The 22,647-nt window shown below is 40.5% G+C and overlaps 1 protein-coding gene across 1 annotated transcript in view; it reads left to right on the top strand.

Moving 5' to 3' along the window:
• The window catches only part of LOC106805870 (signal recognition particle 54 kDa protein), a 17,611-nt gene extending 6,330 nt beyond the window's left edge, over positions 1-11,281 (top strand). Inside the window, exons 2-15 of the mRNA XM_014807645.1 lie at positions 1,675-1,794; positions 2,138-2,229; positions 2,417-2,501; positions 3,801-3,905; positions 4,093-4,217; positions 4,748-4,898; positions 5,202-5,261; positions 5,649-5,737; positions 7,583-7,683; positions 8,845-9,005; positions 9,232-9,340; positions 9,792-9,962; positions 10,678-10,773; positions 10,891-11,281. Of these exons, the coding sequence (XP_014663131.1) occupies positions 1,717-1,794; positions 2,138-2,229; positions 2,417-2,501; positions 3,801-3,905; positions 4,093-4,217; positions 4,748-4,898; positions 5,202-5,261; positions 5,649-5,737; positions 7,583-7,683; positions 8,845-9,005; positions 9,232-9,340; positions 9,792-9,962; positions 10,678-10,773; positions 10,891-10,991 (1,524 nt within the window). The 5' untranslated portion in view covers positions 1,675-1,716 and the 3' untranslated portion in view covers positions 10,992-11,281. The remainder of the gene's footprint in view (positions 1-1,674; positions 1,795-2,137; positions 2,230-2,416; positions 2,502-3,800; positions 3,906-4,092; positions 4,218-4,747; positions 4,899-5,201; positions 5,262-5,648; positions 5,738-7,582; positions 7,684-8,844; positions 9,006-9,231; positions 9,341-9,791; positions 9,963-10,677; positions 10,774-10,890) is intronic.
• Positions 11,282-22,647: the final 11,366 nt, after the last annotated feature.

Below are 22,647 nucleotides of genomic sequence, written 5' to 3'. Positions count from 1 at the left end.
TCTAATGCTGAGATGAACAAGGCTGGGTGACGATTACTTTGCTTCCTGGCTTCTCGGCATCTTTACCTAGCTAGCTAGCTGGCTGGCATCAGTGAGGGGGGGGGGGGGTCCGTCTCGGAGTAGAGGCGCGCGATTGTTATCCTGCAAACGGATGGCCCCACGATCGAGCAATGCGCTGTTGGCTCCCATAACAACGCGCATCCCGTGTTTTGGTGTCAGCTATCTCTCGCGCCTGTCTCTAATAATAATAATAATAATGATAATAATCTAATAAAAATAAGAATAATAATAAGTCATAATTTGGACGCGCTAAGATTGCTTCAGATGTGATCCTGTTCGCAGTTCGACGTATGTAGGGCCTATATACTCTATGCGGCTGTATACTGTATGCTGATGATTCTTTCTTCTTTCTTCTTCTTCTTCTTCTTCCTTCCTTCCTTCTTCTTCTTCTTCTTCTTATCGTCGTTGCAACCAGTAGAGATTACAAAACCCCGGAGTAGAAATCGACGGTAGGCATGTTTTGCGTTCACCTGGCTGAATGATTCAGGGTGTTTTCAGTGCTTCGGAGTGATTCGGGTGTAATGCTGTTCTATACGGTACAACTATAGGCTATAGGGGAGCGTAGCTATCCATTTTGCCCGGGGGCTAAGCCACGTGTATATCGTGTTCTGGAAAAGGAGCGCTATATTGACCATGAGATGTATATATACGTGTGTCAGCGGCAACTGCCCCCTCCCTCCGCTAGCTACAGCCCTAGACTAACAATATTGATAGTTTTAGTCTAGGTATAATATATTTACGATAGTAGCCGTCGGATTAAGACCTGTTTTGCAGTTACGCGCGTTCGTGATTGGTCGTGCCTGTGTGTCGATATGTGGGCTACATAGAAGTGATTTGGCTATGTGCGTAGCAGCCGGGATATAAATAAAAATGTGCGCGAAAATGGCACAATTTACATACACTCACCTATTCACATTATATTATGTTTATCCCGTTTAACGCATAACTTATAGTTACGCGCAATCTTCCGATCTCGCGCATAATCTTATATAAGATTGCGCTGCGCATTCTTACGGAGCCAAGCAACCGATCGCAGGCTTAAACGTGCGGCGGCAATCTTAATATAATATTGCGCCGATCGGAAGCTTTCGTATTCTTAAAACCGGCGAAATTGCGCGAGCTGCCACCACAGTGTACTGAAACAAACTAAAATATACGTTTGCACTATAAAGACAGCCTGCGCGGTGATCAAATAGCTGTAGGATCAGCGGGCCTGTTTTATCAAGAAGCTGTAGGCCCGGCATCGAAACTGTCGGTGGTGGGCCGACGGGCTGACGTGAATTTCGAACACTGGGAGAAAGGTTCGTGTTTATAATAAACCCAGTTTGAAAGTTCTAGTCTCGAAAAACGCACCATAAAACCGCCCTGAGTGAATCTCTTAGGGGCTCCTCCAAAGAAAAGAATAGGCTCGCGTTGTAACCCTACTCTTGTTGGTTTACATTATTGTATCTAGACTGCAAATGTACCGTAGCAATGTGTGTGCCTCGTGAGTGGAGATGTCGGTTGCAAGCCAGTCTAGAGTGCACTCAGAACATAGATATAGAATATACACAGCAAGCCTACTGAAATTTCTGGGGAGAACCCTGTATACAGTTTTCATTTTTTGTTTTTCAGCTAATAAGATAAATTGTGAAGTTATAAATAGCAAATATCAACATGGTGCTCGCTGATTTGGGACGTAAGATCACGACAGCCTTGAGATCTCTCAGCAATGCGACTGTCATCAATGAAGAGGTATGGTAATCTTGATACAGATGTAATGGGGTGTAAGTATAGAGTGTATATCTCTATTTTAGTTAAAGTTTAGTGGAAAGGTATCTTTAACATCATTGGTTTGTGCACCCAGTATAAATAAACCTTTGCACATGGCACTGAAGACATGTCATCAATGTGGTAATCTAAACATTCTGATACTTTTTCTTCTAATTATTATTATTATTATTGTGATTACCATTGATGCACCTTCACATTATTTGCAGGTTTAAAAGTAATTGCCACATAGTATGCAATAGGTAACTAATCGGCATGGCAGAGGAATAATAAGCAGTCTGTGTAGATATTGCTGTTTTGTTTTCAGGTGCTTAACTCTATGTTAAAGGAGATATGCAAGGCCCTCCTGGAAGCTGATGTCAATATCAGGCTAGTTAAGAAGTTAAGGGAAAATGTGAGGTAATTTACACATTTGAAACTTTTCTTGTCTTTTTTTAGAATGAAATACTCATCAAGTATGTGTTTGGTCACCTGTGATGCACCTGATTCATATAACTAATAAATTGCAGAAAAGTCTGGTCAGTTTGTTAAATACACAATGATTGACAATTCACAGACTGCTTTCACAGTTTTAACTGTTTTATAGGTCTGTAATAGATTTTGACGATATGGCAGCTGGTCTGAACAAGCGCAAAATGATTCAGTCGGCTGTCTATAAAGAACTTGTGAAGGTACGTTACCATGAAGCCCAATTGGCACTGGCTAAACAAAATTGGAACATACAATAATGGCCTGGGGGCAGTTGTCAGAAACAAAATTGGTCTTAACATTAGTCTTAACATTAACTTCCACTCGTAAACCGTTGACAGAAACATTGTAATGTTACGAGAACGAAAAATCCTCGGAAATTTCCTCCTAACATTACGAGAGCCCAGACACTCTCGTAACTTTAATATTAAGATGAAAATAACACATTTAGACTAATAATTACAATTATAGTGACATCAGATTGTATATTAATGAGTAATATGTGTGTTTTTCTTGAAAAACACGTCACAAACATTAATTATCTACCGTTCGTAAAACAAAACAAAACATTTACATATGGCGTATGGCATTTGTTCTCTTGTTTTGAATATTCTGCACTGACCACGACTCTCGAGTCTCGTGTTACAGTGTGAAAATTTGTCTTGTTGTGCAGAATAAATTTAAGACCGTGTCGTTTTTTATCAAATATTATTTATGTGGTTAGCCATCATAATATATGCATAAATTACTGTGATGTACAATAAATGTGTATGAATTTGAATTTTGTGATCGATTCTCATCCAATCAGCAGCCTTGTGACATCAAATTATGAAGTTCCTGTTATCGTGAGTTTTCTAATAGCTGCGATGTGCTTCTGTCAACGCTCCTCTCGTAACATTAACATTAGTCGTAAGTGCTGTCTTAGCATTAACATTAGCATTAACTTTATGATGTTTCTGACAACGGGCCCCCTGGTTAAAATAATTAAGTAACGTGATGCTAATGTATTCATATTTGTATTTTGTTGCTGAGCCATAGGGATCAGTAACCTGTGAAAGCAAGTGATCTGTAATTTCCTGTTTTTTAGTGGATATGGTTTGCTGCTCCTTTGCTGTGAATGGTTAACAATTTAAGAATTAATAAATACTTTGTGTCCTTGAACACACATGCAAACTCATCTTACATCAGCTGAAGTCTTTGTGATTAAGAAAACTCATAGTATAGTTGCTTATGAGCATTGTAGTGGTCAGACAACAAGAGACATGAGATGGAATAAAACGTTGTCTCGATACATGATCGATTAATGATATATGCTGATTATTAATGTTTATAGTCTGTGCATAGTCATGCTTTATCATATCTAAATGATATGTGATACTAGTATATGTGAGTAAAGTGAGGTTGAGTAATATGATAGCACGATGCGAGGGAGCTAATCGTGCACCTGACTGTCTAGTGTATTTTCTCACATTGCATGTTCACAAGTATATTGTTGGTTGCAGTTGGTAGACCCAGGGGTGAAGGCCTGGCAACCACACAAAGGTCGTCCAAATGTCATCATGTTTGTAGGTCTACAGGGCAGTGGAAAGACAACAACATGCACAAAGGTATGTTCAGCGGCACGTTACCTAAAGATGTTTTAGATCAGATGTTTTTGATTACCTATCATATAAGATGGCAATAATTATGCAAGCAAAAACCTTGCATTTCCAATGGTTTAACCTTTCATTGCCTTTGAAGGCTGCTGCCTATCGGTTATTGCAGGCATGAAATAATCATGTAGATGTATTGTAGCTGGCATACCACTACCAAAAGAAGGGCTGGAAGGTGTGTTTGATCTGTGCGGATACCTTTCGTGCCGGTGCGTTCGACCAGCTCAAACAAAATGCCACCAAAGCTAGGATACCTTTCTATGGCAGGTGGGGACATCAGATGCAGTGCTTTAGATAAATAGAGAGATAGATACGTTTAATTAACTCTCATAAACAAACAATGCATGTATGTACAAAATGAATATAGGTGAGGTGCAAGGTAATTTGGTTAGCAAATGTTTCTGAGCCTATTCCCTATGCAGTGCTGTGTTATTGGCATGGTATGATTTGATTTTTATGTTAATCTTGGACTAATACCTTCAAGTTTTATTGTCAATATTAGATTATTAATTTTGAGATAACTCCTTTTATGGATAACTTTTACTAACAAAAGTTGTCGATAACCAGTTAGCTGCTGCCATCTGGTAGCAAATTCAAGCAACTGACAGTATAGCTCGACAAAAGTCAACAGACGAGTTTTTGAAACTGTCACGTCAATAAAAGTTAAGGATTCATCTCGAAGTTAAATGAGCTAATACCTTGGTTGTCTAAAATTTTAGTCATATCAGAGTTATAGTTTGACATGTTCCGTTTTTGAAGAAAAATGTCATCAATAAAATTATATAATTTTTCCCCAGTTACACAGAAATGGATCCTGTAGTAATTGCTCAGGAGGGCGTTGATAAATTCAAGCAGGAGAATTTTGAGATCGTAATTGTGGACACTAGTGGTCGCCACAAACAAGAGGAGTCTCTTTTTGAAGAGATGTTGCAAGTTTCAAATGTTACCGTACGTATATCTTTTTAACTATCAGGTTTGTTGTATCGGTTAAGAAAGGGATTTTTGTATGAAATGTGATGAATATTTTCAAGTTTTGTTCATATAATTAATATTTTCTATTCACGTTTTGCAAACAATCGGTCATTATTTATATTTCGTTAAAGTATTTATGATTTCAACCAGTATCTAAAGTACGTTTTTCTTGTATCCTTGTTATTTTCTTTTCCTATTGGCATGCATGTTATGGTTACAGCCGTGCGGTTATGGACATTGTCAAGGTGAAATGTAAAGTTATATTTATGTTATTTTCAGAAACCAGACAACATAGTTTACGTGATGGATGCTTCAATAGGACAGGCCTGTGAAGCACAGGTTAGTGCTTACGAATTCTTATGTGCTGTGAATGTGACAAGCATGCCAATTATAAGTCTACTATATTTTATGTTATACTACTGTATGTAACATATCTGCTGAATTTTGTATGCTTGAAGCCTTATCAGAAGTTGTCGCTTGTCACTCGTCTATTTTTGCAAAGACAGCACGTTAGATTGGATGCTGTTCAGTGTAATCTTAACGTAGGTTTCTCTAATTAATTATTTATGATTATACATTTACTCAGTGTTTTAATTGCTATAAGCTTCTCATTTAGCTTTAAAGTCACGGTACTTGTGACTGTTAGTAGTATCTACATATATATTCTTGTTACATGTAACATTACCCAGTGATCATGTGAAACAGTAAAGCGGTTTTCCAATAAAGGCTAGAGCTTTCAAAGAAAAAGTCGACGTTGCTTCTGTGATTGTGACAAAGTTGGATGGTCATGCAAAAGGTGGAGGAGCGCTTAGTGCGTGAGTATATCTATCACCTAATACGATGAGGGATGTGATCAGCGTGCTTTTATCCGACACAAAGTATGGCGGTGAAGAGAGTTGTAGAAATCCAGCTGGCGATATGTGTTTATTTCTACACTTACTCTTGGTGCTTGAGTATCACAGGACCACACACATGTTCTCGTGTGTCTGGTGGTGAAATCACGATGTTTACTTGTTTTTTTTCTACTTACTAATTGGAGACCACGTCTCTGCCATGCCTCATTAATCAAATAATTATATTTATATATGTGAAGTAATTTCTTGTGGTTTCTTTGTCCCCCAATCGTAAGTGCTGTCAATGTCAGTTGGACTACTTCTTAGATAACTATGTGTTAAATATTAAATTGCTCCTAATTGCTGAATGCAATAATTTGCAAGTTTACTAATCACGTGCACAGTTGGTATACAATAATAAGACAAACTATACTGTTGAATTTTCGTATTATAAATGCTACAAATTGCAATTTCTTCCACCTTTAAAATGTTAACACATTTCCCTCGTAGATTGGTATTGAAATATTAATTTAGATTATGTTTAGTTAGCGATATATATATACGTGTGTCAGCGGGCAACTGCCCCCTCCCTCCGCTAGCTACAGCCCTAGACTAACAATATTGATAGTTTTAGTCTATGGTATAATATATTTTACGATAGTAGCCGTCGGATTAAGACCGTTTTGCAGTAACGCGCGTTCGTGATTAGTCGTGCCTGTGTGTCGATATGTGGTGCTACATATAAGTGATAATTGGCTATGTGCGTAGCAGCCGGGATATAAATGAAAATGGTGCGCGAAAATGGCACAATTTACATACACTCACCATTCACATTATATTTATGTTTATCCACGTTAGCGCATAACTTATATGTTACGCGCAATCTTCCGATCTGCGCAATCTTAAGATTGCGCTGCGCATTCTTATCGAGCCAAGCAACCGATCGGCAGGCTTAACTGCGCGGCAATCTTAATATAAGATTGCGCAGATCGGAAGATTTCGTATTCTTAAAATCGCGAAATTGCGCGAGGCTCCACAGGTACTTGAAACAAACTAAAATATACGTTTGCAACGAAAGATTCTTGTAATATAATATTATTATATAGGTTATAGTGTTATTATAGTGTTATATATTAGCAGTAAGTGCCAGTGGATCCCGGTTTTACAGGGTTTGCAGGCAGGGTTGTTGCATATCAGCGTATGTTGGGGTGCTAGAGTTCGATGAGATTGCACAGGGCCGGTTTTACCATCGCATCCCATCGCTGTATTGTTTATTTATTTTGTTGAAAATCCTAGTAATTACCAATTGATGTTGAAAGCAATAATATTAATACTATATATTGTCAATTATATTGATCGTGTATGGGCCGCTATTATATAGGCACGTCGAACGCGAGTAGCGATTATCACGGTCAGTATCTAACTAAATTCGAGCCACGCGAGTTCCTAGCCACGAAATTAACTTGTTTCCGAAAGTTTGTGAACATTCCATTCCAAAAACCTAAACCATGAGAAACATAACCATGTAGCTGTGACGGAAACGACCCGGTTCAGTGCTAAATAACATATCGTACACGTCACAAAACGGTCCTACTATCTTATACCTATTATCTTATAATAATAGATTGGGGCAGCTAGCTTTGTAATATATAGGACCGTTATATATGTATATCCTACCTAATGGATGTATATATCCGTATATAAATATATATATATATATATATATATGTATATATATATATATATATATATATATATATATATATATATATGTATATATATAAAGTTCCTGTCCGTCCACTGATGATTTTTTATTCCCGAATTAAGAGTTGCAGCCACCAAAAGTCCAATTATCTTTATTGGCACTGGGGAGCATATAGATGACTTTGAGCAGTTTAAAGTTCAACCATTCGTCAGCAAACTACTCGGTTAGTTTTTAAATAGTTTTGCACTCTTCTGCTCGAATCACTGTATCGTTTCTCAATATTCAGAATTTAGTATAGCTTTGTACTCACATTTACATCTGTAGGTTTATGTGCACATGTGTTTATATGTGTGGATATGTAAGAATACTGAGGAAATCTGGCGATATATCTGCATCCTTGCTACAATTTACAATTAAAAGTATATACTGTAGTAGTATAATCTTAAAGGCATAATAGGCCCATTGATTATGCAATGTTGACGAATGCTACAGTAACTGGCACCTTGTGTAGTTAATAAGTACATAACCTTGCATCCAAACGCATATTAGCTTGTCCAATATCACTGCTGGTTACATATGATATTTATCAATGTATCATTTACGTGCCGTAAATGTCATCCAGGAGTCGAGCGATGACGTAAAACATTTGTTTGGCCCGTATGTTTTGGACGTCAGATGAAATGGAGGTGCCAGTGGTGGTCCGTGTTTCGTACGTGGATTCCACGTTCATTACAATTATCGCTAGCATGCCAGCTGAGCGCAATACAGCGGCAAGAGCTTTCAAGCAGCTGAACGGTAACAGCTGGAGATGATCTACCAGTGCGCAGAGATACTGCATGTAATGAACGTAATTCACACCGACACTTCGTGATTCTTTTTCACATATTATATGTTGCTTGTAATCTCAAGATCTTCGTATCTTCATTTATTCTCAAGAGTAAAACCATAACGTACAGAATGTGCACTCAGACCACAAGGATTGCAATCACTGACTCATGATAGCATTGAGTACGGCCGAGCATGCGTGCGAAAATGTCCGGTGCACTATAATCTGTATCACACCCTCTTCGGCGACTGCGGTTTGAAACTGTTATCAACTGATTTATTTGACCGCGGATTTCAATTAGACATTTCTTAATAACCAGCAGTGATATTGGACAAGCTAATACGAGTTTGGATGTAAGGTTATGTACTTATTAACTACACAAGGTGCCAGTTACTCTAACATTCGTCAACATTGCAAAATCAATGGGTCTATTATGCCTTTAAGATGAGAAGTAAATAAGTAGAACTAAATAATTATATTTACCTGTAGGTGTTACCGAAGCATTACTTAAATAGGTTCAAAAACAATTATTGTTTTCTTCACTTAATCATATTATAGGCATGGGTGACATAGAAGGGCTGATAGACAAAGTCAATGATCTGAAGTTGGAAGATAATGAGGAGCTCATAGGGAAGTTAAAACAAGGTGTATTCACTCTCAGAGACATGTATGAACAGTTCCAGAACATCATGAAGATGGGACCTTTCAGCCAAATTATGGTATCCAATATTAAGCTGTCTGTATTTTATTATCTATTGTATATTATATTAAAACTACAACCTATACATGTAAATGACATGTATAACATATTGTACATGTAAATTATCTTATGTGAATTGATGTTATTATAATATTTATCCATACGTGAGTTTTGTAAGTAGTGAGTGTATTTGTATCTTTACTTGTGTTTAATCATCAATCTTTTTTTCTACACTTCAATTTTAGGGCATGATCCCAGGTTTTGGAAGTGATTTTATGAGCAAGGGAAATGAACAAGAATCTATGGCTCGTCTAAAGAAACTCATGACGATAATGGACAGCATGAATGACCAAGGTACGACTGCGCGATTAGAATAGTTTTAATTTCTTCATCCTGGTTCTGCTTGGTCATATCTAAAAATTTTACAGCACTTGCTTTGCCACCTGTCAAATTTGCACAGTTTGCCTATACACCAATAACGTGTCTACGTGGCATCTTTAAATGTTATGCAGTCAAGGTGCGAAACTGGCTCATCTCTAAAATCTGATCAATTAACGGTGTAATCGTGTGTGTGTGATTGCAATACTGTATACGCCATATTTTTCGCGTACAGATATTTTCGCGAATTCAGACTTGACGGACAATTTCGCGAGTGGTTAATTTCGCGGTCGGTGGATTATGAATTATTCGGTATTATTCGCGTGTTGTTATTTTTGCGGTCTGGGACGCGTTCGCGAAATTCGCGAAAATTAAACCACCACGAAATATACAGCGTAGACAGTACTCGGCTGTCCTTCTCTTCTAGAGCTCGACAGCAAGGAAGGTGCAAAGCTGTTCAGTCGGTGTCCCGGCCGCGTGAACCGCGTCGCGCGAGGGGCTGGGGTCTCCGCACGCGACGTGCAGGAGCTCATAAGCCAGTACACGAAATTCGCCGCCATGGTGAAGAAGATGGGTGGCATCAAAGGACTCTTCAAGGGTGAGGTTTATGACAGACGTGCATGGTTTATGACAGACGTGTGTGGTTTATGACAGACATGCTGGCGTAGCATGACAGCCTTTCCTCTCGTGACGAGATTTCCTTCTATACATTGTGCAGGGGCAAATGAAAGTAAAATTCCCCCTGCACCAATTAAATGCACCCTGCTAGACATGGCCATATAGCCATATATGTATGTATAGGGGATATCTTGTCATTGGGGGAATGTTGTCATGCCACACTGGTCACATATATCCTACTTAGTTTATTTACTTATATTCTACTTATAGGTATTCTATTCTATTCTCTTCTGTTCTACACTATTGGAAGATGTATTTACTTCTGTTCTACTTATAAGTATTCTATTCTATTCTCTTCTGTTCTACACTATTGGAAGATTTTTAATTGTAACTGCTGCGACATTCGGAATGCCATTCTTCACATTGACTGACATCTCGTATACTGGTGTCATTTATAAGTTATGCCTCGGTAGCTGCTGCTGCTTCGATATTTATAATCAATTCTGCTACCTAGTGTTAACACCATTTATCGTCTGTTACTCACACTTGTGGCTTAGAATGTATGGAATTTAACGGGCTACATAGTTTCATCTGTGTTGTATAATAATAAATTGTGAAATGTATTCTGTTTAGACAATGTTAGACATTATGGCCAAGATGTTTACGCCGAGTTGTTTGTTTGTTTACATCAATAGGTGGCGATCTGTCGAAGAATGTAAATCCAGCCCAAATGGCAAAACTCAACCAACAAATGGCAAAAATGATGGATCCACGAATCTTGCAGCAAATGGGTGAGTAGGTGATTCGTAATTTTTAAGGGGTTTAATGGTTTGTTAAAAGTAAGTATTAAAAATTAGAATGTGATTAACTATTTTCAACGTCTCTCTCTCTTGCTCTCTTTGTTGCAGGGGGCATGGGAGGCTTACAGAGCATGATGCGACAGCTGCAAGGTGCTGGGGGAGGTCTTGGAAATTTAATGGGTGGGGGACCAGGTGGTGGTAACAAATGATCCAAACATAACATCCAGATTGTGTAGGTTTTAACACTTGTACAGTAAATAATCACAGTCTGTATAAATGCTTTATGTTGTATGTTGTGATCATGGGAAGGAACCGACTGTATCATATTAATTTTGTTACTGTGCTTTGGTTTCATGTATACCACGAATAGCCAGATATATTGCATGAATGCGTGAATGGGTATTAGAATATATTATATGTTCTGCGGTTCATATCTTGTAGTTTAAAATTCTGATTATGGGTTTAGTTGGCAAATTAAAGTTGTACAAATGTCAAACAATCTTTCTTGCTAATTTATTTGTGTAGGAATTGCATCCTTGAAGGATACACGCAAGGATTTTTTTCGAAATTTTAATTGATTTTTAAGACGCGTTCACACGGACGTTTTTGGCCCGAGCCTAATTAGGCCTGTGCCAGATTTGGCTCGAGCCGAGCGTTCACACGGACGTTTTTGGCCCGAGCCAGATTTGGCCCCATCGAAAACGTCGGACCAGGCCCGAGCCAAATGTTAGCACCAGCTTTCGGCGAGCGGTAGAGAGGTAGAATCGGTTGAAACAGTATAAAAAGTATAACTTTATAACAGTATAAAAATTCCAAAACAGTATAAAAGTTCCAAAACAGTATAAAAATTCGAAAAATTTGATTAGGATGCACGTTTTAAAGATTGATAATTAAACTCGGAACGTAAGTAAACACTCTAAATAGTAAACAACGCCATCTCGCGACATACTGCCAATTTATCTGTGAGATATTTGTGCAATAAAATTTATTTTAATTTTAATTTTAATTTGACAGACAGTATTCACTTGCGTACGTGTGAACGCGCCGACTCAAACCGGCCCGAGCCAAATCTAGCCCATTTGGCTCGAGCCAAATCATGACCGTGTGAACGCGACTTTAATTATCGGTCTTATTCGATGGCTAACACCAGGTGCCACCTCTGTACGTGCGTATTTCTCCATATATATAATGTATCATTGTATATAAACTGTCAGAGCGTTTTTATTCTCCACGTACGTGTGCACTGTGCAGTGAGCCGTGGCCTTATAAATGTGGGAAACCTTTTAATCATCATGGAGAATATTTATGGAAAAAGCCAGTAGTACTGTTACGTGGCTGTATAGTTGGGTTGATTAGTAGTTGTTCTAAGACTCCCATCTTAAACTCAGTCCTACATCCCTAATTCTGATTTTAACCATCCCATGTAGATACTGACCAGGCAAGTATGGCTCATAGGGTCTATGTCCCCCAGGGTACTGCCGGAACGTACCCTGGGTACGGTCCGGTATACCGGAACGTATACCCTGGTAACTATCTAGCTGATAGGGTTAGGGAGTATAGGCGTAGACGACTCCCTAGACTCATTAGTGGAGTAGACGAGGTACGGTCCGGCATATTAGATAGTAGTATTTAGTACCAGGGTAGTTCCGGCAGTACCCTGGGGGACATAGACCCTATCAGCGCAAGTATGGGCCCACTCGTAGTTTAGCACATATGCAAACTATATTTACCGGGGTCCCAAACTAGGAGTGAGCACAAGTATGTGCCTAGTTTTGTGTCAGTTGTGGCGTTTTCCAATTGACGATGGAACCTGAAAAACTTCTAGCAGAAATCTAATTTTATGATATTAATTTTCGAGGCCCTCGACCATGATTTTTCATTCCTCTATTTTTCTGGTCTTTTCTGAAGCGAGGCTGGCAATATTGTATTCCCAGATCGCTTAGCAGGTAAATCAATGGTCATGACAGCTGATACCATACAAACAGAACCGACATTGTCCAAACAGAGTTTTTCGAGGCATGTGCCATTTATAATCCTGCAGGTCAGTAAAAATACAAATCAAATGTATATACCCGTGAGAGTCATACCATCAGGAACATGACAGAAAGCTTTTTTTATAAGTACGTGAGAAATCTACAATGACTGTTGAAAACTTCAATAAATGGGTTTAGAAAAAACAAGTGACACGTTTCGTCAGAGTGGCAATTGTAAACATTTTAGTAGATCAGCATTTCACAGAGATGAAACTATACACATGGTACGAGAATTTCGCCTCGTTTTCAAATAACTACGGGCGCATGCAAGGGCGTCAACAGCTTGTCAAACGTGTGGGGGGGGACATTTTGAGGGAACAGAGCAAAGGAGCGGGGGAGGGTGTGGGAGGGGGGCTTGCCCCTGCCACGGTAATGACTTTTTATTTTTGGGTATTAAAAACAGGCGTTTTAATGCATTGTAGAGTATGTTTATGATGCTGCAAAATTAGACAGTAGTTTATACAGAAAATACAAAAATTTACTTTAGATGCTCTTTGGTGTGATCTGAGGCATTTTCCAACCATTCTCATTCATTCTTTTAAAGCATACACCTATTCAAGTTGTTTTCAAGGGTTCTGATCCCAAAAAAGTGAGGGGGACAAATGATATGATGTCCCCCTACTTTTGAAAGTGGCCCTACCTGTTGACGCTCTTGGGTGCATGCAAAACTAATAGAGATAATCTAATGAGTTGCGAAGAAAATTGATCAACACTGCCATCGGCCAAGGGCAATATACATCATATATATGCACTGTTATCCGGGCGCGGTCTAACTGAAGTGCGCGTACGATGTTGCTTTATGTGTTTTAACTTTCACACATGGTAAAAGCTATTTGATGATTCTTCTAAAAAGATGCAATTCTGGCTATTGGTGGTACTTGCAATTGCTCTTTGACGCGCCTGTGTAGCTGCCATTGTAGCGAGGAAATGAAAGTTTGATGACTTTTTAGCTTATCTGACATAGTCGGATGCAGCTTGTAGAATCGCATGAGCGTGCGTCCGTCCGTGCGTCCGTGCGTCCGTGCGTCAACAGTTGGGCACAAATCTTAACCGCTCGACGTACGGTCACGATATTCAGGACGTGTGGGGGTAATCCGAAAACGAGTTGGGATGTCGAGGCTGGGGTTAAAGGTCAAAGGTCAAAGATCAAAAGGTGTAAAAGAAGGGGGAACATTTCCTCCTTAACTTAAGGTATAGGGAGGAAATGCAGAATTGCGGCACAAATCTAAACGGCTTGACCTAAGCTCGTGATAGTCGGTGTATAGCATCATGGTAGGGAAAGCCGTCACTGTGCCGAAATTGGAAGTCACAGGTAAATGGGGCATAGGGCAGATTTTAGAAATTTTTTTAGGACATGGTCTGACGGAGCGATTGAAAAACCTTTTTGTTTCAGCGGTGACCTACCATTTTTATGGCTTTATTGAAAGGACCATGAAATGTACTTTCTGCTGACATGCGAAGAGTAAGTGTCGGATAACCTTTTGACTCTCAAGAGGAGGGTTAAACATTGATTTGTTGACGGTTAACAAAGGCGCCCTGTCAAGTTCCTATTTTTTCCTATTTTTTCCTATTTTCTGGGCAATTCCTATTTTCTCCTATTTTCTGGACAAATTCCTATTTTTTCCTATTTTCTGGGCAATTCCTATTTTCTCCTATTTTCTGGACAAATTTCTATTTTTTCCTATTTTTGAGGGCTTTTCATTTTTCTGAATCCAGAATTGTATGTATCTTTCTCAGAATGCAGGAATTTACATTTCAGGGGACCGAATTTTCAAAAATTTCCTAGGGGAGGACCCCCAGACCACCACTCCTTACTTTAAATTAATGTAATATACTCTTTACTATCACAGATTTTATTTCAGTAAAGTTGTTTCTCATTTGGATGTGGTATGTGTATCCAGAGGGGGGGGGTCCAGGGTGTCCGGACCCCCCCTTTTTTACCCCAAAAAAGGGAAAACACATAAAAGATAATTTTCTGCTTAAAAATTTGGAATTCCATCTTGCATTCTAGACATCAAAATTACTGCTCAGATGCTTTCTTGGGGGAGATCCCCCTAACTCCCTCCCCCCTCTAAGTGGCAACGTGCCTTAGACACGTCGCATAAGCTGCCTTTGGCACTTTTTTTTTATAAAAGTGCCCTTTATTTCTTACTGGACCCCCCTTTTTCAAAAAGCCGGATCCGCCCATGTATACATGTACGTCATACTATTTTGGAGTAGTCTACATGTATGGGTGCTTATGCATGTATAAACTGCTTATCAATTTTAACATGCATTTCTCATTAAAACCTCAAAATATTGTTCGCATGTGATGTAACTCCAAATATGTATATTAATAAAACCATTTGTGGTGGATCGGGATGGCTGTAGGGGTGTTGGGAGGCCATCTAACGCAACAAATATTCCTATTTAACATGTATTTTCTCACCAAAATTCCTATTTTCCTCCTTTTTTTCACATCTGAAATTCACTTGTCACTTGACGCCCTGCAAAGGACTGAACTGCTTTTTCTATATTTAAAGCCCATACCTGTGTGAATGTGAGGCTACAGTTGCACAGTTGAATTGCAAAGGAAAATGTTTGTTGAACAAGGTTTACGCTCCTTAAATCATATTATTTTCTAAAGCAGTCTGTCTATAGCACCCTGAAGGCTGAATCAGTGAATACTCGCGTGGGTAAGCAAAAACACGGGGCAGCCTATGGCTGGCACGCTTCTAATCATAATTGTTGCCTGCCAACCTGCAATGCACATGTGTCTGCAATGCATAGAGATTAGGTGGGTGCGAAAGTGTAGCTGATATATTTGTTTGAATTGGCTACGAAAGTCGAACAAGAATAGAGAAGACTTATGTATAAGACGTCTTGCTATGCACAAATGAATTTATCAGCAGAACACCAGACACCAGATGACCCTGTCGCACTGCGGCACTTGTTTGTATTATTCTGCTGTGTTATGTCTCAGGGCCGATTGGCAGTGTGTGCGCGTGTGCGTGCGTGCATGCGCGCGTGCCCGTGTGCCCGTGTGTGCGTTGTGCGTACTAGTTGTATCAGCACAGTTACGAACAGTACAGTACAGTTACAGTTGCAGCATACTTGTGTGTTTATGAAGAACTCATTTAATTTCATAACAGATTTGTTCGTATTGCGGTAATCAACGTCATTCCTCAAGAAATCTTAACATGTCGCTGGGTTTTTTTTTGCAAAAAATAATACTATTGTGCCGTCAAGTCTGTGATCGCTAACAGCCAATATATATATGAACTCTCCTATCAAATAAAGCCCGCTTTATGCTAAACGCGACACACAGCCGAGTTGAGTCACGCACATCGCTGGATTTCAGGCGGATGGCATGCGATTGCTTCATCGGGTTTGGAAAGCAGCTCGATATCCCGAGGAAATTACACGCGTGGATGTTACGTTATTGGGCATTCCGTAGCATTATTGGGCATGTAGTAGCTGACCTCATCGCTATAATGACTTGCCCGGGCGCAATAACTTCCCCGTTCAACGCATTGTGCAACTCGTGGTGCGACTCAACAAAGGATGCGAGACGTCTGTTCGGTTATCTCCGTCTGTGATAGGTGACGCTTGCATAGCTCTTGCACGCTCATTATTTGGTTTCTTCGTCTTCGTTTTCTGCTTCCTCTTCTTCTTCATCTTCTTTTTCATCGTCTTTGTTTCTTCTTTTTGTACTTCTATCATGCTTTGACCTTCATCATAATAATCATCATATTCATTATCGTTCCTTTCATGCTTTGACCTTCATCACAATGATCATCATATTCATTATCTTTCCTTTCATGCTTTGACCTTCATCACAATGATCATCATATTCATTATCTTAACCTTTTCCATGCTTTGACTTTCATCATAATGATCATTATATTCATTATCTTTCTTTCTTTCATGCTTTGACCTTCATCATAATGATCATTATATTCATTATCTTTCTTTCTTTCATGCTTTGACCTTCATCACAATGATTATCATATTCATTATCTTTTTTTTCATGCTTTGACCTTTATCATAATGATCAACATATTCATTATCTTTCCTTCTTTCATGCTTTGACCTTCATCATAATGATCATCATATTCATTATCTTTACTTCTTTCTCACCGCATCGACAATGTATGTACACTTCGTTGGGAGCTGAGTAGCACGAAATGACAGATGCACATCTAGCTACTAAGACATAGACACATCTGTCACATCACTAGTGTAGCATTGTAGCATCGTCATGTTTGCGTTCATGATTGCTACTAAATGCTAAACGCACAGAGCGTCACTCCATAACTGTGAAAAGATTGTTGCCTGATTACAAGATAACTTGCAACACACAAAATTCATAATGCCGAGGTTTCAAGTAGAGCCCTTCAAATAGGGTAAGATTAGGTTAAAGGAAAATATTTCTTCTTAAAAAATTGTTGGATTTTAGGGTTATTGAGATTTATTAAACCATTTTGATTTAAAACTAAATCTAGCGTTCTGCTGCTCCACACGCCTTGGAGGCAATGACCCCGTACAATTATATTTAATTTTATTGTAATAAATATATTGTAATGTATTGGTAATTGTTCATTGTTAATAATTAATTGTTGCGCTACAACACTTACATAAAATACAATTGGCGTTATTACTGTGATCTTCGATATATATATGGCGTACGTTCGTGCATAGATTTCCATAACGATATTGCTAGGTATCGTACGCGCGCCAACGCACAGCGTGGAGAATCGCTATGTCAATATGCCGCCTCGAAGCTTGCTTATAGATGTTTACGACATTCGAACGACCCGACAGTGACAAGACCATGTCTTTTGGGCCGCTAAATTGGTTAATTGCGTGTGTGGTCATACAGGGTTTGTGTTGTGTTGATTGATCTACTGCATAAGCTGTATATTTCGCGGTCGTTTAATTTTCGCGAATTTCGCGAACGCGTACCCGACCGCGAAAATAAAAACACGCGAATAGTTCATACCGAATAATTCATAATTCACCTACCGCGAAATTAACACTTCGCGAAATTGTCCGTCAAGTGTGAATTCGCGAAAATATCTGTACGCGAAAAATATGGCGTATACAGCCTGACCGTGATTATTTCGCGAACGGCTCGTGTGGTAGATCCACCTAGATGGGCGTGATTATGGCGTAACTGCTTGTGTGCAGATCTTTCTACCTATAGCCGTGAATGCTTGTGATACGAACTGGTGGAACAGAATACCAGAATTGATTAACATAGCGAGCCAAAGGGCGCGCTATGCACCCACGAGCAAACGCAAGGCTATGCGATCAGGATAAACACAGATTCTTAAAACACGCTGACACCTAATGAAAATATGCCTTGTAGGGCCACCTGTCACAATATGCTTTGCCGTTGGTAGAGATAATGACTACAGTTTATATTTAGAATTCAGAAATTAAATGTGATAACAATCAGATACCAAGAAGATGCAGAAGAATTATAGTGCCACCACACACACACGCACGCACGCACGCACGCACGCACGCACACACGCACACACGCATGTACCCAGCACACGGATGCATATGTCACACTGTTACTTAGCGTGGGGATTCGCATGAGGAGACTTGCATGTCCAAATGATTTTCTAACAACCACACCTCCTTGCTAATTTCACGAGCCTACTGCCATGACAAAATTAATAGTAATAGTAATAATAATAATAATAACATTAATAATAATTTAAATATAAATATAATGACACTAATCAAAATATACATATATTATAATATATATATATATATATATATATATATAATATATATATATATATATTATATATATTATATATATATATATGGTACATATAAATATAATATAATATAATATAATATAATAATATAACATAATATATATTTAATATAATAATTATGGGGCAGATAAAGCAGAATGCAGTAAAAATGCAACGTTAAGATCCATCATAGATTGCATTAATTATGTGTTACATGATGTTTGACATTATGTCAAAACATTTGTGGAGAATGTATTGAATTTTATTCTTTCGGGTTTTCCTAATGTCTATACCATTCCTTAACTCTCCTGCACGGAACATTCTGACCGTTGTAAGTGAGTGGTTAATTGAGAATTGGTGCCATCGTAGCAGCTAGTACAAGCACAGTGGCGAGGGTTGGGTGAGACGCAAGAAAGTATTGTAATGGATCAAGAGTCCATAATAGAAATTTCTATTATAGAGAATTCTATTCTAGAGAATTCTAGAAATTTCTATTATATATATATATATATTCGAATTTTCTATTATGGACTTGATTGGTTGTATTGTTGTTCGATGCATGGTGTTTAGATATTTCCGTTTCTTTTGCACGGTATCAAATCCATAGCAGCAGCAGCGGCAGCAGGCTGGTGTAGAACGCTGTAGTATTGAGGATAATATACATACTTATATCGAAATATAAGTAGATATTTTAACGCAGTTAGCTTACACGAGTCATTGAACGTAAGCAGCCTGCATAGCAAGCAACATAGGTCATTTTAGTTTAAGTGGCCTGAGGCAAACAAGTTAAGGTGAACCAGCGTCCGTCGCGCAAAGTGAAAATCATTAGAGCGCGCTGACCGCTCGCATCTGACCTGGCAGCCTCGCATCACAAAGAAGGACATCATATCACGGGTCAGCATTGGTCAGCACTGCGGACAAACACACCCGAGGAATGCAAAATATGTTCGCTATCGATACTAATGACCACATTGGTGGACAACCGCAGATTCCCACATTTCACGCGCGATCATCCATCCATAGGAATATGCCGGAGACGACAGCACCATCCTACATCACTCCTGTCAACGCACTAGTTTATCGACACTCCACTTAGCAGATGAATGAACTTCCTTGACCACGCTGTGATTTCTCTAGATGAATATAAAGTTGCCGATTTGGACAGAACAGACACAGACAAACGTCACTAGCTGTCTCTCTCGAGGTACGCCACGAGTCGACTCCTGCTGCTACCTAGCTGCTACCTAGCTGCTGCCGGACGCTACACTGGCGTAAGATATGCATTGCTTGTAACTTGTGTTTGCTTGTAACTTGTGCCTGCTTGTGTTGGCTAGCTATGTCTTGTATATGATTGTCATTATGCTTTGTAGTTATTAAAGAATGGATTTACTGTAGTAATTATCTGGTTACTGTATTCTGTAGCGACAACGTTCCCTTTGGCTTCAGTGCTTTGCACACGTATCTGACTGTACATGAACCTGTAATAGCCTATACGATCACGTGCCTATACTATGCTACACATGTTATACTTAGCATACGCGCTATTATAATTGATGCCGTAACAATCTTATAACGTCGACTTTTATTGTATTATTAAAACTAAACTTGTATTGGTATGGAAAGGCAAGGAAATGTATGAGAGGAAACCAAGATACCACCAGACTGCATAAAATCGCACCCCTTTTCAGTTGATCTACTGAGCATTTCCATAATTTAGTGCCAGACTGTCCAACTAATAAAAATTGTTAATAAGCTCTAGTATTACGAGCTAGTTGTCTAGTTTATAGGTTAGGGCAATAATTTAATCCTTACTCGCTCAGGTGGTATTTAAACAAGGCGATGCGTGATACGTAACATATCAAGTAAGTGTCATCATAAACACAGATCCACAGCCAATTTTCTTGTTAACTAAAATTTTGAATTCGTAGTTTTGCTATGCTGTGGATAGACGGAAAGCTATCAACCGCTGTGACTTCCATGTACCGAGTGACGCAATAAGAACCCATTTCGTGCATATTTACAGAGCTGTCTTAGCTCGTACGTCTCGTATTTAATCCTTCGTGCATTCAGCACTTAAATTCGGCCTCTCTCGGGACTGCCTCTATTAATTATTAGTTATATCTTAATTATTAATTATTTTTTACCGCGGCTAAATTATTTCTACCGCGGTAAAAGTAATTATTTCTGAGCACGATGGCCAACCATAGTCGGCCTCCTCATGAGCAACAGTGATCATAGTTCATGACACGCACAGGCACGCATACAAACAGACACACACCCGCACATGCACACATGCACAGACACACCACAATCACGCATGCACACACACACACGCACGCACGCACGCACGCACGCACGCACGCACAGCATACAAACACACACCCGCACACACACACACACACACACACACACACACACACACACACACACACACACAACACACACGCAACACACACACACACACGCCGCTCTCGCAGCACGACGCAGCGCACGTGGGACGACGCGCCAGCGCGCGCGCACACACACACACACACACACACACACACACACACACACACACACACACACACACACACACACACACACACACAGCTTATTAGTGGTACGAGCTTATTACCTGGGGGAATGATATACGCGTTGTGAGTATTTATACGTGTTATACCCTAGCGGAACTGAGGTGGGAGGAAGCGTCGAAAAAAAGCAATAATAAAGACAAAATTAGTTGCGTGCGTGTGCGTGTGCGTGTGCGTGTGCGTGTGCGTGTGCGTGTGCGTGTGCGTGTGCGTGTGCGTGTGCCTGTGCCTGTGCGTGAGCGTGTGCGTGTGGATAAGCGTGTGTGTGTACAGCCAGTCTACGGCGATGAACAAGTGGAGGATGTTTACTCCGTAGGAAGGTGGTGGATAAGGAGATTCGGAACTGCTCCTCCACTGCCGTAGCAGCCGTCGGCGATCGTATGATCTCTGATACCCCGTACAGACTGCAAATTTGACCACACCAAAGTAGCCCGGGACAGGCGCGCGTTAAATTTTTGCAGCGTGTACACGCGATCCCGCTCCAAATACGCACTGGCCCGCACCAATTTGGCCCCGCAAATAAAGGAGGGTCAAGTTATCCCGCTCTAAGTTGTGTCTGCACGCAATCTGGTGCTTAAGCCCGCCGCACACGCTGTGGAACGCGCTGCGCCATCGACCACACGTGGACGATGGCGTGCGTGTGGACGATGGCGCAGCGCGTTCCACAGCGTGTGCCCATGCAAAATGCATCGATCTGTGGCGTGTGGAAAATATCACACGCGTGTGGAAGATTGAACAGCGTGTGCGGAGTGGCTGTGTAAAGTTCCACTCCGTCTCTATGTAACCGACCAATAGCAGGAGGTCAAGCGAGTCACGTGGTCTTAACTTGCGGTTGCAGCGCGGTTGCACTGCGGTACACTCACGTAGTACACGCAGATACACGCACGTACACGCGGGTACACGCGGATACACGCACGTACACGCGGGTACACGCACGTACACGCAGATACACGCACGTACACGCGGGTACACGCACGTACACGCAGGTACACGCACGTACACGCGGGTACACGCGGATACACGCACGTACACGCGGGTACCCGCACGTACACACAGATACACGCACGTACACGCGGGTACACACACGTGCACGCGGGTACACGCACAACGTACACGCGGGTACACGGAGATACACGCACGTACACGCGGGTACACGCACGTCCACGCAGATACACGCACGTACACACAGATACACGCACGTACACGCGGGTACACGCACGTACACGCAGGTACACGCACGTACACGCGGGTACACGCGGATACACGCACGTACACGCGGGTACCCGCACGTACACACAGATACACGCACGTACACGCGGGTACACACACGTGCACGCGGGTACACGCACAACGTACACGCGGGTACACGGAGATACACGCACGTACACGCGGGTACACGCACGTACACGCAGATACACGCACGTACACACAGATACACGCACGTACACGCGGGTACACGCACGTGCACGCACGTGCCGCGGGTACACGCACGTACACGCGGAT

Source organism: Priapulus caudatus, unplaced genomic scaffold, assembly GCF_000485595.1.
Source record: "Priapulus caudatus unplaced genomic scaffold, Priapulus_caudatus-5.0.1 Scaffold7, whole genome shotgun sequence".
Classification (NCBI taxonomy): Eukaryota; Metazoa; Priapulida; class Priapulimorpha; order Priapulimorphida; family Priapulidae; genus Priapulus; species Priapulus caudatus.
Note: the sequence above shows the minus strand (reverse complement) of the source record. Positions and strands in the feature narration are given on the sequence as shown.